Source organism: Glycine soja, chromosome 14 (genome assembly GCF_004193775.1).
Source record: "Glycine soja cultivar W05 chromosome 14, ASM419377v2, whole genome shotgun sequence".
Classification (NCBI taxonomy): Eukaryota; Viridiplantae; Streptophyta; class Magnoliopsida; order Fabales; family Fabaceae; genus Glycine; species Glycine soja.
Window position 1 is genome coordinate 7,826,984 of NC_041015.1, and position 14,228 is coordinate 7,841,211.

General features: G+C 35.3%; 2 protein-coding genes and 1 pseudogene across 3 annotated transcripts; 1 reads left to right on the top strand and 2 right to left on the bottom strand.

Moving 5' to 3' along the window:
• The first annotated feature begins 571 nt into the window (after nt 1-571).
• LOC114384267 lies at nt 572-1,988 on the top strand (annotated as a pseudogene). The gene has a single exon (XR_003660643.1). The product of XR_003660643.1 is annotated as a 3-oxo-Delta(4,5)-steroid 5-beta-reductase-like (transcript).
• Nucleotides 1,989-2,176: 188 nt separating this feature from the next.
• LOC114384268 lies at nt 2,177-4,449 on the bottom strand. The gene is made up of 2 exons (XM_028343925.1): nt 3,457-4,449; nt 2,177-2,519 (listed from the first exon to the last, which is right to left on the bottom strand). The coding sequence occupies exon 1, from the start codon at nt 4,333-4,335 to the stop codon at nt 3,715-3,717; it is 621 nt and encodes a 206-aa protein (XP_028199726.1). The 5' UTR covers nt 4,336-4,449; the 3' UTR covers nt 2,177-2,519; nt 3,457-3,714.
• Nucleotides 4,450-7,125: 2,676 nt separating this feature from the next.
• On the bottom strand, nt 7,126-9,976 carry LOC114384670 (subtilisin-like protease SBT1.7). Its single transcript, XM_028344384.1, has one exon. It carries the CDS (start codon nt 9,853-9,855, stop codon nt 7,531-7,533), a length of 2,325 nt encoding a protein of 774 aa, XP_028200185.1. The 5' UTR covers nt 9,856-9,976; the 3' UTR covers nt 7,126-7,530.
• Between the last annotated feature and the right edge of the window lie 4,252 nt (nt 9,977-14,228).

The following is a 14,228-nucleotide window of genomic DNA, read 5'->3' on the forward strand; positions in this document are numbered from 1 at the left end:
TAACGTTTCCAATATTTTTTTTCTTAAAAAAACATTAGATTACGTTTGTGATGTGATAACGTTTTACTAATATATAGTCACTTATTTCAAAGTAAAATAAATGAAACTGAATAATTTATCATTCCTTAACTAGTGTCTTTTAAGTACCTGGTTAACGTTTGTCATTCTATTTTTTTTTTTGGTATAAAATCAGTACGTGTTATTCCTCCCAATGAATCAACCTATTATTGACATAATGTGGTACCACAACCACTACTGCTGACAACTTTTAGTACACTTATATTTTTTTCACGTGAAAAATATTCGTACCATAAAGGAAATTGAGGACATAAAAAATATCAAATCACTTTCGTACCTATTCGGACCCTCTTAACAAGATCCTTAGAATATTACGCCATTCATAAAAAAATTATATAAAATATTTTATTCCAATGCAAAAAATTATAAAAAAATTTAAAAATTTAAACATTAGAATTTTTTATATAAAAAACTATTATGAACCACTTTAATACGTCAATATACTGTAAAAGAACTCATAAAAAAATTATTCCTTAATCTAAAATTCATGAAAACACTTTCTATTTAGAGATGCTCTTACAATTCACTTCATGCTCGCCACTAGCAAATATACTTCCTCTTCCTTGGTACTGACTTTGTTCTCATTCTCTTCTAATTACCTTGACGATGTCGAAACTCAACGAAGCACCACAAAGCGTGGCACTGGTTTTAGGCGTAACCGGCATCGTCGGCAACAGCCTCGCTCAGATTCTACCTCTCTCCAACACACCCGGCGGTCCATGGAAAGTTTACGGTGTGGCTCGTCGCACCCAACCAAGTTGGAACGCTCTAAACACCGTCCACTACATCCAGTGCGATATCTCCGACCAAAACGACGCCGAATCCAAGCTCTCATCTTTAACCGACGTCACTCACGTCTTCTATGTCTGCTGGGCCAGAAGGCCCACGGAGGCCCAAAACTGCCAAGTGAACGGTGCCATGTTGAGGAACGTTCTACGCGCCGTCATCCCGAATGCTCCCAATCTCCGCCACGTGTCACTCCAGACAGGCACCAAGCACTACCTCGGACCCTTCGAACTGTTAGGAAAGATCGAGGTCGCCCATGATCCGCCCTTCACGGAGGACTTGCCACGTCTTGACGCGCCGAATTTCTATTACACCCAGGAAGACATCTTGTTCGAGGAGGTTCGTAAGAAGGGTTTAACGTTAACGTGGTTCGTTAACCGACCACATTTTATCTTTGGTTTCTCCCCTTATAGCTTGATGAACCTCGTTGGGACCCTTTGTGTTTACGCTGCTATTTGCAAGCATGAGGGTGTTCCGTTGTGGTTTCCAGGGACGAAAGCTGTGTGGGAGTGTTATAACACTGCTTCGGATGCTGATTTGATTGCGGAGCAGCACATTTGGGGTGCAGTGGATCCACGCGCGAAGAACGAGGCGTTTAATTGTAGCAACGGGGACGTGTTCAAGTGGAAGCATGTTTGGAAGGTGTTGGCGGAGAGGTTTGGGATAAGGGAGTATGGGTTTTTGGAAGGTGAGGATTTGAGGTTGTCGGAGATGATGAAGGAAAAGGGTGCAGTGTAGGAAGAGATTGTGAAGAAGAATGGGTTGCAGAGAACGAAGCTTGAAGATGTTGGGGATTGGTGGTTTGCGGATCTTATTCTGAGAATGGAGGCTGTGTTGGATAGCATGAACAAGGCGAGGGAGCACGGGTTTTTTGGATTTAGGGACTCCAAGAAATCGTTTATGAATTGGATAGATAAGACCAAAGCTTGCAAGATCGTACCATGACGTGAGGGTTTGGAGGGCCCTTTACTTTGAGGTTTGCTTTAGTTTCTTTTAAAGGAATAAAACACCAGAGGAATAGCTACTTTCCATGTTTATGTCCTGTTAATTGTATTGTTCTAATAGTGCTTTCATTTCTGTCTACTGTGGTCGGGAGATTAGTTTAAGTGTGCCTTTGTGATCCATTTATCTAGTCTATAGACCATTTAGCTACCGTATGTGCTAGTGTTGCTGTTAAAATATTCCGTGGATAACAAATGAAAAAAAAAAAAAAGAATAATGAATGCATCATATTGAATTTGCTCAAGCTGGACTATCAACTTTGGTAAAAAAAAAGAAAAACAGCTCTAGTATCAAGATGACATGTGTGATACACATTACAATATCAAATAGGCTAATCCCCTTTTATCATTTCCATCTTACTATTATATAGTACAACAGAGAGCTCTTCTTCGACTATTTTTGAAATGGGAGGGGAGAAACAGATTGAAAAGCAAAAAACAAAATGAGGAAGTGCCTATGGTAGACTCTAACTGTAGTACCAAAGCTTAAGTGAGAATCCAGAAAATCCATTCTATCTCTCCTGCTCAAGTGACAATGTGGGACTATATGAATTTGCATCAAAAACTTGTCTGTACCTCGAGATGTCTCCAGCTACAAATTGATAGATCGGGCATCTATATCTTCATTTTACATTTCGTGGAATGTAATTAAAGCTGCAGATACCAATAAGTGTAAGCAACAGCCTATATCGCATATAATAAAAATAATGCAAGCATGTGATGAGGCATGTATTGTATAGTGGGCAAACAAATTTTCAAACAGTTATCAAGAATGGACTAGATGTAACTTGTAAGCTTAAGGGTGTTCAGGGGAAAAAAAAGTTGGTAAACACAGCCAAAATAATGCAAGGATGTGAGGCATGTATAGTGTGGGCAGACAAAATTTCAAACAGTTGCCAAGAATGGACCAGGATATCAGCTTAAGGGTGTTTAGAGAAAAAAGAAATCAGTTGGTAAACAGGGCCAACATAAAGTGTGCATGTGAAGAATGTACGATAGCAGCAGAGAAAATTTCAAACAGTTACCAAGAATGTGTACCAAGATATAAGCTTATGGGAAAAAGAAAATCAATTGGTAAATACAACCAACTAGGAAAATTTATTCGTAAATTATTGAAAAGGGGCAAAAAAGTAACCAAAGCTACACACTTCAAATTCACATATTTGGAAGCCCCCCATAAAAGAATGCCCCATTGCAAAATAAAGTTTAGTAAAATTCAAAATAACCTCTTGTCCACATGTGAAATAAACAAGCAAAGCAACAAAGTAATGAAAGAAAAAATAGAAAAGCAGAAGAGAAAGCAACAGGAGTAACTTTTGCAAACAAAGGGAACAATTTTGGAAAAAAAGAATTAAAAAAAAAACAGAAATATAAACAACAGCTTAGGATGAGGAGATGCAAAAGCATTAGCAAGAAGGCCATACAAATGATTGAAATAAATCATATTAAATAATAAAAAGAGTAGCAAAGTAAAATTCCTCAATTTCTAAAGTAGAAAGAAATTGTTCATAAGAAATTCCGCTGCATGCCAGTACTTACAATGTATGGAGGGGTACAGTATAGTATACATACAATCATACCAACAACTTACCAATGAAAGAAAGGAGAACAACAATCCAAACAGCTATTCGAACAGGCTGACTGTATTGCATTTGGTATTGAGATCTTTGAAGTTGTCTCCCAATAGCACAATACCATCCATAGAGTTGTTTGTCATAGGTTTCATCACAACTATCAAGGCCACTCTTACTTCTTTCACAGCGTGTATTGTTTCCATGTTTTCAATATAAAAATCACTCAAGCAAGTTACCGTTATGAGAGAGAGAGAGATAGAGAGAACAAGTGCAGATTAAGAACACACCCTATTCAATCCAACTGTTGGAAGTAGTTCCCTATCAGTTTCTTTATGATGATCCGCTGCTTTCAGCTTTCTATAACCATTCCTAGGCCACTTTAACTTGGACACGGATTCCATGTAACTTAGAAATCCTAATAAACTCGGTACCTTGTGCATTGGACCAGAAGATCCACTTGAGGAACTCCACTGCTGTGCATCATCATGAACTGAAACTTTCCAAAAACCAATATCAGCACTAGCACTGGCTGCCCGACGATGCCCATGTGATATCTCCTCATTTGAGTCGTCCCATCCAGATGAAACACGAAAATCCTTCAAACAATTACTGGCTGCAACGTTTTCACTTGACTGTGGATCTTCAACATACCTGTTGTTAGCTGCTGGCATTCCTGAAAGAAACAAAGCAAGCTCAACCTGTTCGCCTTCATCTAAATGCAACCAAGGTAGAGACGCCTTGCCTCCCGGATTGACTGATTCACTTAACGAATGCTCAATTTTCACAATCTTATCCTCAATGGCAGTTATAAAGTCTCGGTGCCTATTTCTCACTTCCTCACTTGAGACTTTGCCATAACTTGACCTCACTGCACGTTCAAATTCCTCTAACTGCATTTCCCACCAAAGATGCAATCATATCCCCATTTCAACAACAAAAAACTATCAAAGGAACTAGCAGTTTGGCGGCATATTTACCCGCAGTAGTAAGAATTACCTGCCATTTGATGGATTGTTTGTGTAAGTGATCAAAATGTTTAAGGATTATATTGTCTCATATTTGACTTTAACTTAACTATTATGAAGGATTGTTTGTGTTGATGGGAATTTGATGGATTAACAATGTTTAAGGTTGTTCAAAAGTTTAGTATGGAAATTCATTATATTATCTCATGTCGACCGGTGTAATTACATGGCTAGAGTTGGCACTTATATTTGTACTGAAATATAGTTGTCAAATATAGGTGAAAAGAATTACTGAATTTTGTTTGCATGTAAAATAGATGAAGCGGTTATTTACTTAAATGGTTACATATTTCTAAAAAAGAAAGAATTTACACAGATTGTGTTTGTCGCTTATAAACATGAGTTTAATTAGATTCACATTAAAATTGTTTAACGTTTAATTTTTCTCATGTTATTATTTTTAATTGCGTTACTCGGTTTCAAAGATCACCAAAGTACTTTGTCAGAAATTTTGCTACAAACATCAAAATATTTGCTTACTGGTAAGTTCCGGTCAGTTAAACTTACAGAGTGAGTTTGGGAAAAAATTAAAGTTACCTCCAAAACGCAAGTCCAACGAAGAAGACGTAGAAACATGCAGGCAATCTAACTACCGGGATAGTCCTAGTAGAGAGGATTGGAATAGGTACATGAAGACTTAGGTTAGATTTTTATTGTCACCTTTTACGCCAAAATAAAAACTTACTGAATCTTTTTTTTCTTCCTTTTCTTTTGGACATATCGGTTCTATTGAATTGCCTCTGGGTATTCAAGTTATTTGGAAGATTGGATAAGTGCTAGAAAGAAATTATGGATCCTAATAGAAAAGCAGGCTTAAGATGATGTGGGAAAAGCCATTCATGAAGGCTTGTGCTGAAGTTGTTTGTTCAAGAGCTGGTCAGCTATTTATCAATTTTCACATGTGACATTTGCCAATTTTTAGGGCCTTAAACATGTTTTTGGTCTATGGGAATTAACATTTTTTCATTTTTGATCATTTTAAATTTATTTTTTAAAATTTAGTCTTTGTATCTTTTCAATTTTAATTTTACAAGATATTTTACTTATTATCAAAGCATGTTTGGCACAGGAAAGTGGCAGAAGGAAAATATAAAGATAATTATTTGGTTGTTGTCCAGTTGGCAAGATGTTCTGTCTCATCTTGAAACATATGACGATGACTGCTGACTCATATATGTATAAACATGATCAGTTCTTAATTTCAACATTCACTGCAGTTGATTGAATTGTCTTTTGTTTCATGTTGAGCCATCAAGTGGCTAATATTTATCCAAATTACTGTCTACTAGTGAAATGTCCAAAAATTGTTCAAATTAGTTGTTCTGTAAAATATTTTCCAAGACTACAATATTTGTTTCAGTGAAAAGCATAACAAAGTTAATTATTTCTTTTTATTTATTTATTTGATTCTGATGCCTGATAAACTGTATCTGCTTTATGTCTGATACTAACTCTCTTTTGTTGTAATGGATGGGATTTCGTTTTTGGAATGTTCTTTGACAACTAGGTCGAGTACATGAAGACCTTAGAGTTCCATTGGCATCATTTTGTGCTATTGAAACCTAGTGGAATCCATTCAATATTCAATTTAATGGCCTATGTGGAGGTAGTACAAATCAATATTAAAATAATAAAATTTGTTGAAAAAATTCGTAAAGAAGTATAAAATACATAAAAAAAAAGTCTGCATAAAAACTTATTGTTTTTTTTTATTTAAAATTAGCTTGTTAGGATTTTTTCCCTTTGCTAATGGGAGGTAATGGGATCATATGTCCAGTGAATTAATGCTAATTTATTTGAACAACTAATAATTTTAATCGTTGAAAGAATATTTGCTCTCCAATTCAAATTTTTATATGTTAATAATTTATATGCAACATTTTATTTATATAAAATATTTTTTTGTTGAATGATTTATATAAAACAATTATACACAACATTATTTTATTTCATTCTATTTAACTAATCACTTACTGATTGAAATTAATAATCATTAACTCAATATATTAAATGCGTGTTTGAGTGAAGGTTTGAAAAACTATCTTTAGTTAAAATAAATTCTGAAATTATACTATTTATATTTGATCATTTTTATTCTAAAAAGAAGTTGATAATAAAATTTAATATAATTTTTCATTTAACTCAAGAATTATTTAAAATTACTTTAATTTAAAATTAATTATCAACTGAGAATCAATTCTTTAATATAAAATCAAAATACAGATATATATTTAGAATCATATTAATTAGTATTTTAATAAGATTCTAAATTGTTTAATATAAATCTAAACATATATACCGAATTCAACAAGTGCATACCCATTTTTCTTTTTCTCCATAAAAATAAGTTAGGTGTCATAAAATTTACATACTGATTAACTAAGCTAAATCTTAGTACATGCCAAATTTAATACTATATCCTCTCTGTAAAGTAATCAACTCACGCACAAATAGTGTCGGTAGTGTGCGTACGAGTTAGATACGCGTGACCTACCGATCTGTTTCTATATTACATAATATAAACTACAATGCATTATTTGGAAAGGTAATTACAAAAATTAAACTCAATAAAATATAATTGATATTCGCATGGGATAAAATACTATTAATTTTAGAATCTCTGTTGCCTCGTGAAAATGAGAGAACAAGTAAAGACCAAAAGATGCAAAGCTGGGAAGATATGTGAATCATTCATATTGAAAGCCATTATCATACATACATACATACAGATGCACCATTACCTTTTTCTATGTACAATTATTATTCCCCATATATCGATATATCGAAGTGTTCTCCTGAATAAGTGAGGACTATTGAATCCTGCACTCTCAAATGTTGCATCCTTTAATATATTTCGTAAAGTTCATTTTAAAATATAAATTTATATTTTAGAATCAACTTTTCAAAATATAATAATGAGAATGCAGAAATCAAATGTTATAAGTGAGATACATAATAACAGCAAGCTCTATTGGGTTAGAACAAAGCCAAACCATGAAGAGCTGACGACACTTAAGTGGGCCTTTTAATTTGGGCCAGACATTTTCCATAGCCCATAATGTCACGTCATGTCCAGCTGAACGCAATTGGACTTCCAACCCTATGCTTTCCATCTGTCCATTCCAAACGTGCGAAGCTGGTCGTCCCAGACGGCATCGAAGTGTACCTAAACGACACCATATAACCCTTCTTCTCGTACAACTCGGTGAAACTCAGCGTCTCCGGTTCCACCACAATTTTCACATTCAAATCCCCTAACGACACCACCGAAGCTTTATACGTTCCCGGAGCTCCCACGTTAGTTAAAACCCTAGAGTACTTCACTGTCTTCGGAGCATCCGAACCTCCCCCAATCCCCGAAGTTGTCTCCAAAGGAACCGCAAAAGAAGGATAATTAAAATCCTCCACTCTGTAAACCTTCTTCGAGTCACACGTAAAGTCCCTCCTCGCAGCAAGTTTGATCTGAAACGACGAGTAGTTTAAAGCGCAGAAAAACCCTAAGTAATCGTCCACGTTGGCATCATATACAAGACCAGGATCAAGAGCGGCCACAGGGTCCACGTGTCCTGCTCCGTAATCAAACGGTGTCGCAGGTTGTCCTGTTGAAACATCTTGAATCGTTTCACCATTTTTGTAACTTGTGTATGCTGTTGTCATGAGGGCAGACCTAATGGCGGCAGGGCTCCACTGAGGGTGCGCGCCTTTGAGAATCGCGGCTAAGCCACTCACGTGAGGGCATGACATGGATGTTCCAGAAATTATGTTAAAGCTGATGTGGCGGCTGTCAACGGTTAAACCGGTTGGTCCAACCGCGCCGGTCCAGCCAGCTAAAATGTTGACACCTGGCGCTATTAAATCCGGTTTGAGAATCTTTGGGGTAAGAGCATTAGGTCCTCTGGAGCTAAAAGCCGCTACAACTGGAGAAGGTTGAACCTGCAAATGAGTCCCTAAGAAAGCAATCTTAGCCGTTGGATTAGGAGATGACGAAACGTAGTTCCTCAAAATCTCGCTTGATTTTTGTCCCAGAGACGCAGCAGGGAGAAGATGAGAGTCAGCAACTAATTCTTCTCCGTAGGCTTCACTGTTAGCCAAAATCATTCCAGCACCCCCTGCGAGCTTAACCACCAAACCCTTCTCCACTCTCGGATTCCCACCTCTTTCGCATATAACAATTTTCCCAGATACCTTTTCAGGAATCAGAGAATCTTGCAAGCAAAGATACCCTACAGAAGAGTTACTCGCATTCCCAGCGTAAACAAGAGGAAGCGGCGAATCCGACAAGGGTTTACCTCTGTAAAGAGAAGCTCCAGTGTATGTTTTCCCTGTTCCGAGGGTTATGTATGCTGGAAAATCACGGTCGATAGTTCCCGCTCCCACTGTAGTTATCCACGGTGCCACGTTGGACAAACTTCCTTGGCTGGGCCCACCGTTTCCTGCTGATGTGGACACCAGAATCCCGTGTGACGTGGCGGTGAAGGAACCAATCGCGATGATATCTCTATAATACTCCATCAAGCTTCCCCCAATGGACATGGACAAAACATTCACGCCGTCTTCTATGGCCTTGTCGATTCCCGCGGCTATGTCGGAGGTAAAACATCCGCCTAGCCAGCACACTTTGTAAACCGCCACGCGCGCTTGCGTGGCCATTCCACGTGCCGTGCCCGATGCCAAGCCGAAGAGGCTAGCCTCGGGTACGACCGAGCCCGCCGCGGTGGTTAACGTGTGACTCCCGTGCCCGTCGTCGTCACGCGCTGACTTTGACTCCGTGGTTGTGTCGATGGGTCCAAGTGCGGCTTCGTAGCCTTTCGAGAAAAACCTCGCTCCGACGAGTTTTCTGTTGCAGTTCGATGAGTTCATGTTGTTGCCAATTTCGCACTGGCCTTTCCAGGTGGAAGGGACCGGGCCGAGGCCCGTGTCGTCAAGGCTTTTGAGCTCGGGCCAGACGCCGGTGTCGAGGACTCCGATGATGACCTGGCTCTGCTGCTCCGAGGCGGGTAACAAGGTTGTGGCTTTGTCGAGTCCGAGGAAGGAGGGGGTTCTTGTGGTGTGGAGTTTGTATTTGAGTTCAGGGATGACGGAGAGGATTCCGGGTTGTTTAGAAAGTGTGTCTGCGTCCTCTGGAGTAAGCCTAGTGGAGAAGCCGTGGGCCACGTGTTTGTAGGTGTATAGAATCTCTGCGGAGGGGGACGCTGATTTGAGGGAGGAGTCGAACCAGCTAAGGTGGTCGGTGAAGGTTAAGGGCATAGTGGACTTGTCCATGTGGATTATGTAGGTCTTTTTGTTTGCATGGTCGTGGGTTGTTTGCTTCTCTGCTTTTGTGTTGCTGCCATAGAAGATTAGTAGGAGAAGGAAAATTTGAAGAGGTTCGAAAATCGGTGGCTTCTTCATCTTGTTGTTTGTTGTGTTGGCTTTGATTCGGAGGGAGATGCAGGGTATGAGTGAGAGTGTGAGGTATTTATTGTTGATTTGGGACTGTTGAATGCAAATTGGCAATGGAGGGGCACGTAATAACGTTATCCTCGAAGCATAATATAAGACTACAACAAATTATTAAAAAAAATAATTAAAACTTTTGCTAAATTGGAGCAATAATGTTTGGCTTTATTATAAACATACATATACTTTATTTTATATATGTCTCTTTATTTCTAACTAATCATATGACTTATTTCATCTTTCAATTTTTTTTTTTATCTTTTTTCTTTCATCCCAAAGCACTCAAAATGGGGGTAGATGGACGTCTGTTATTCTCCTTAATCTTTTATTTAGCGTGTCTACAAAAGGTTTATGTTGCGGCCTCCTTTTAAAAAAGAAAAAAAAGAGAACAAGTTAGTTCTTTATGAAAAAAAGCACACTCGTACATGGTGGTGGTGCAAACCTCTGGACAGGGAAGGAGACAAAATAGCTTTTTGGCTGACATCATCATCGTACTTTTATTTATTATATAAAAAAATTAAGACAAATATTTATGGTTTTATGAAAATAAATCGTTGAATTACTATCAGATCTGAAATGAATTTTCAGAGGATCCAAATTCTCCTTTTTTGAAGAAAAACTTTTTTCTCTTCCAGAGAGAGCAAAAAACAAAAAAGTTTTAGCAACTAATAATGTCTTTTGAACATTCCCATACCACCCCCAAACATATAGTATGCTAGAGCCATTGAGTTGAAGATCGATGACCTATCTTAAACATGCAACACCAATAAGCAGATGTGGAGGTGCAGTAATTATGTTAGAGATTAATTTAATGATAAACATTTTAGCTTAATTTTTTTTAAAATCTTTGATCCTGTAGTTTTAATTGTTTATAATCAATTCGCATAGTTTTTAAATTGTTAAAATTAAGCTTATTATATATTGCCTCTAAAAAAAGGCTTATTATTCCTTCTTTTGTCAAATAATTAATAGGGATATAAAAGGTATGATGTGATATCGATTTGTCAAAATCAGTGATTGAAAAATTGGATAAAATACTAAAATATAAATTAAAAAAGAAAAGGCCTTTCATTACATTTTATATATATATATATATATATATATATATATATATATATTGTATTTTATTTTTATTTGAATATTTTATACCTTTATTTTTTGTTTATTTATATAAATCAAAGTTACATCACATTTCTGTTAATTATTGGAAAAAATTTGAGAAGATACACTTAACTTTAATAATTAGAAAACTATAAGGACTCAGTGTGTGAAAATAAAATCAAATAGACCGTAATTATATATAGATTAAAACATAGGGTTAAAATTACGAATAAGCTAAATTGTCGTTCTTTTGATAAAACATAATAATTGGATTCTATCATAAGATTAGTAAACCTATTTATCATAATAATATAGAATTGTCTGTGTGTATGAGTGTATCCTTTATCGAACAACTAAATTTTTTATGATAGTTAGTTTGATGACATGTTGGGTAAACAATCGAATTAATTCTATTTGCTAGCTTGGATATACTTCACATATCATGTTTCCCATTCTTAATTAAACATTATTGGGCTGAAAATCTTTCAGCTACTTAACACAAATTAGCTAAACTAAGCTAATGAGAGAGAGTACCATTTCAACTAGCTAGATTTGGTAACATAAGCAATGGTTAGATATAGACAAAATTTGTCTGTATCTAGCAATAATTGACACTTTACTTTTTTTTATTCAGTTGGCATGTTCACTTGGTCTATATAAATTATGTAGAATGACAAGCAATAATTATACATAAAAATCTCACCCATATATCCTTGCACTAAACTTTGGACAAAGAAATTTAAGCAGTACCGTCCAATCAATTAGAAATCAAAACACAACTTTTTGACAATTACTATGGTCAGGTCGGGCGTGTCAAAGTTAGATTACGTCCCTTTCATCTATTTAACTGGTAAAGAAGAGGTAACGACGATTAAAAACCCTAATTCATGTTAATGTAAGCATTTTCTACCAACAACCCATTAGTTTTACACACAAAAAAGAAGCTTTCCAAGCGAAAGCTCTATTTTGAAGGGAAAAAAAAAAAAAAAGAATAGCTTGTCTAAAACTAAAATGTATTGATTCCCCAAGCACGTACATCATAGTCCTCAAAGATTTATAGTTGGAAGAATCCTCTTTAGAGAACTCATATTCTTCGTTTAGTAACAGTGAAAAGGAAATAATAAGAGAGAAAAATAAAGAAGAAATAAAAAAATTTATTTATGTTTGGTTGAGTGAAAATAAGAAAAGAGAGAAATTAAAATATGTGAGTCTCTCACTTTTTTAATTCTACACAAAATTGCATAAAAATTAATAATTAAGTACAAGACGATTCTCATCGAAAATAATAGTTTATCTTGATTTGATCGATAATCTATTAGTTAAGAAATTCAATTACCAATGAATTTTTTTTGTCTTTCTCTCTTTTATTTCTTCCCTGATTCTCTTATTATATTTCTTACATATTTTTCATCAATTTTATTTTATATTTTTTTTCTCATTTTCATTCACCCTATTTCTTTTTCCGTCCAAACGCACCATATATTAGTTATAGTTCAGACTTCATATTATCTCGTACAGTCCTTTTAGAATTGTGCAGGATTGTAACCGTAATATGAATTATTGAATTAAATCAGAATCTGCTAAGACACTGTTCATAAATCATGTATAAGTTTAGAGAAGAAAATGGCTTGCTAAATATACAAAGCGAGAAATTCGTTTAATCATTGAGAGTAGAGACGTATGAGTGATGGTTTCTCCAACTTGTAAACTTGTTTGTTCTTCTTTATTAGGGCAGTTAGCTGGAGAGGACCTACCTCTTATTAATGCTAACCACGTAGGTTAAGCAATCTTCTATCTATACTTAATGATTTGCTTTCAACCAAGTTTAAACAATCAAACACTGTTCAGTACTCAAGCACTTCACCAATAATTGGTAGGTAATAATATTTTACTTATTGGTTCTCTTGCTATTAATTAATTCACTTGAACATTTCATCCAAGTATAAATACCTTTGGGTCCCAAATTGCAGCAAAAAAACAATAAAGATCATCCGTGAACACAATAAATGTGTGCCTGGTTGGCAAATAGCTAAAATAAATTTTTGACTCTTATTGTCCTAAGAATATTAATTAAAGAATTAATGGTAAAAAGTTTTTATTAAAAATTATGTTGAAAATTTTGTCATCAATGTTATTCGTATAAAATATTCTTAATTTTCAACGTTAATTATTTATTTTTTTTCATTCAAAGTCTAAAATTTGATATCTTATTTAAATGTTCAAAACCTAATTATACTATATGTATATTTGGACTAAAGTTCACAGGCTTAAGTTTAGGTCAAACTTAAGTTTGTAATTGAGTTTGTAAAAATATCTCAAATATAATTTTTTAAAAATTGAATTTACAGGTAAAATTTAATGTCAAACATACTTTTAGAGAATGATCAAAACATTACTTTAAACTTATTTCTCTTTTAAATATATTTTCAGCTCCTTTCACCGAAGATCCAAAAGCACACCTTTAGACCTTGTTATACTTCTCATTGCAATCATTTAGTCAGCATTGAGTCTAGGTGAACAACAAATTTTCTACACAACGGACACATTGAGTCAATTCTTACTTACCATGCTGGATTTATTGGAAGTCAGCATCATTTCAAAAATAACCACTGATGAGTGAGAATGATGTGAACGCTCAGACCATTCTTCCCTCACGATTTCACATCTCTTTCTACAATGGTCAATAGTTGTCGGATAGATGAGTTTCAATCACAAACAGGGGAGTTGTTAAAGAAAATGAAAGAATCTCACCCATTAAGAAGGAAGGAAAAAAGAACCAATAGTTGTAGGAAAGCATTCTGTATAATAGCTGGCTCAGACTCGAATTTGACTTTTTTTATTGTTTCTCACCATATTATTTATGTGCTGTTCCATTAAAATAATATTACATAATAATTATATTAATATTTAATGGTGATATTTAATTTTAAAAATCATAAAAACTATATAATTTTAAAGAAATAACACAAAAACATCGTAAAAAAGGACAATAAAAAATCAAATCCGTTCATGCTGATGGAATATGAAATCTGCTTTAGGACTCTAAGCTAAGGCATATACACATGACACATCCATCAGGAAAATGACTTGAGTGTCATGTCCCAGCCAAATTACATCTGTATTTGAATTTCAAATGATAGATGTGTCACTCACTTTATGGATTAGCTTCTGCCGGTAGAGATTATAACTGCTAAATAATATCAATCAATCTGTCTATCTATAAT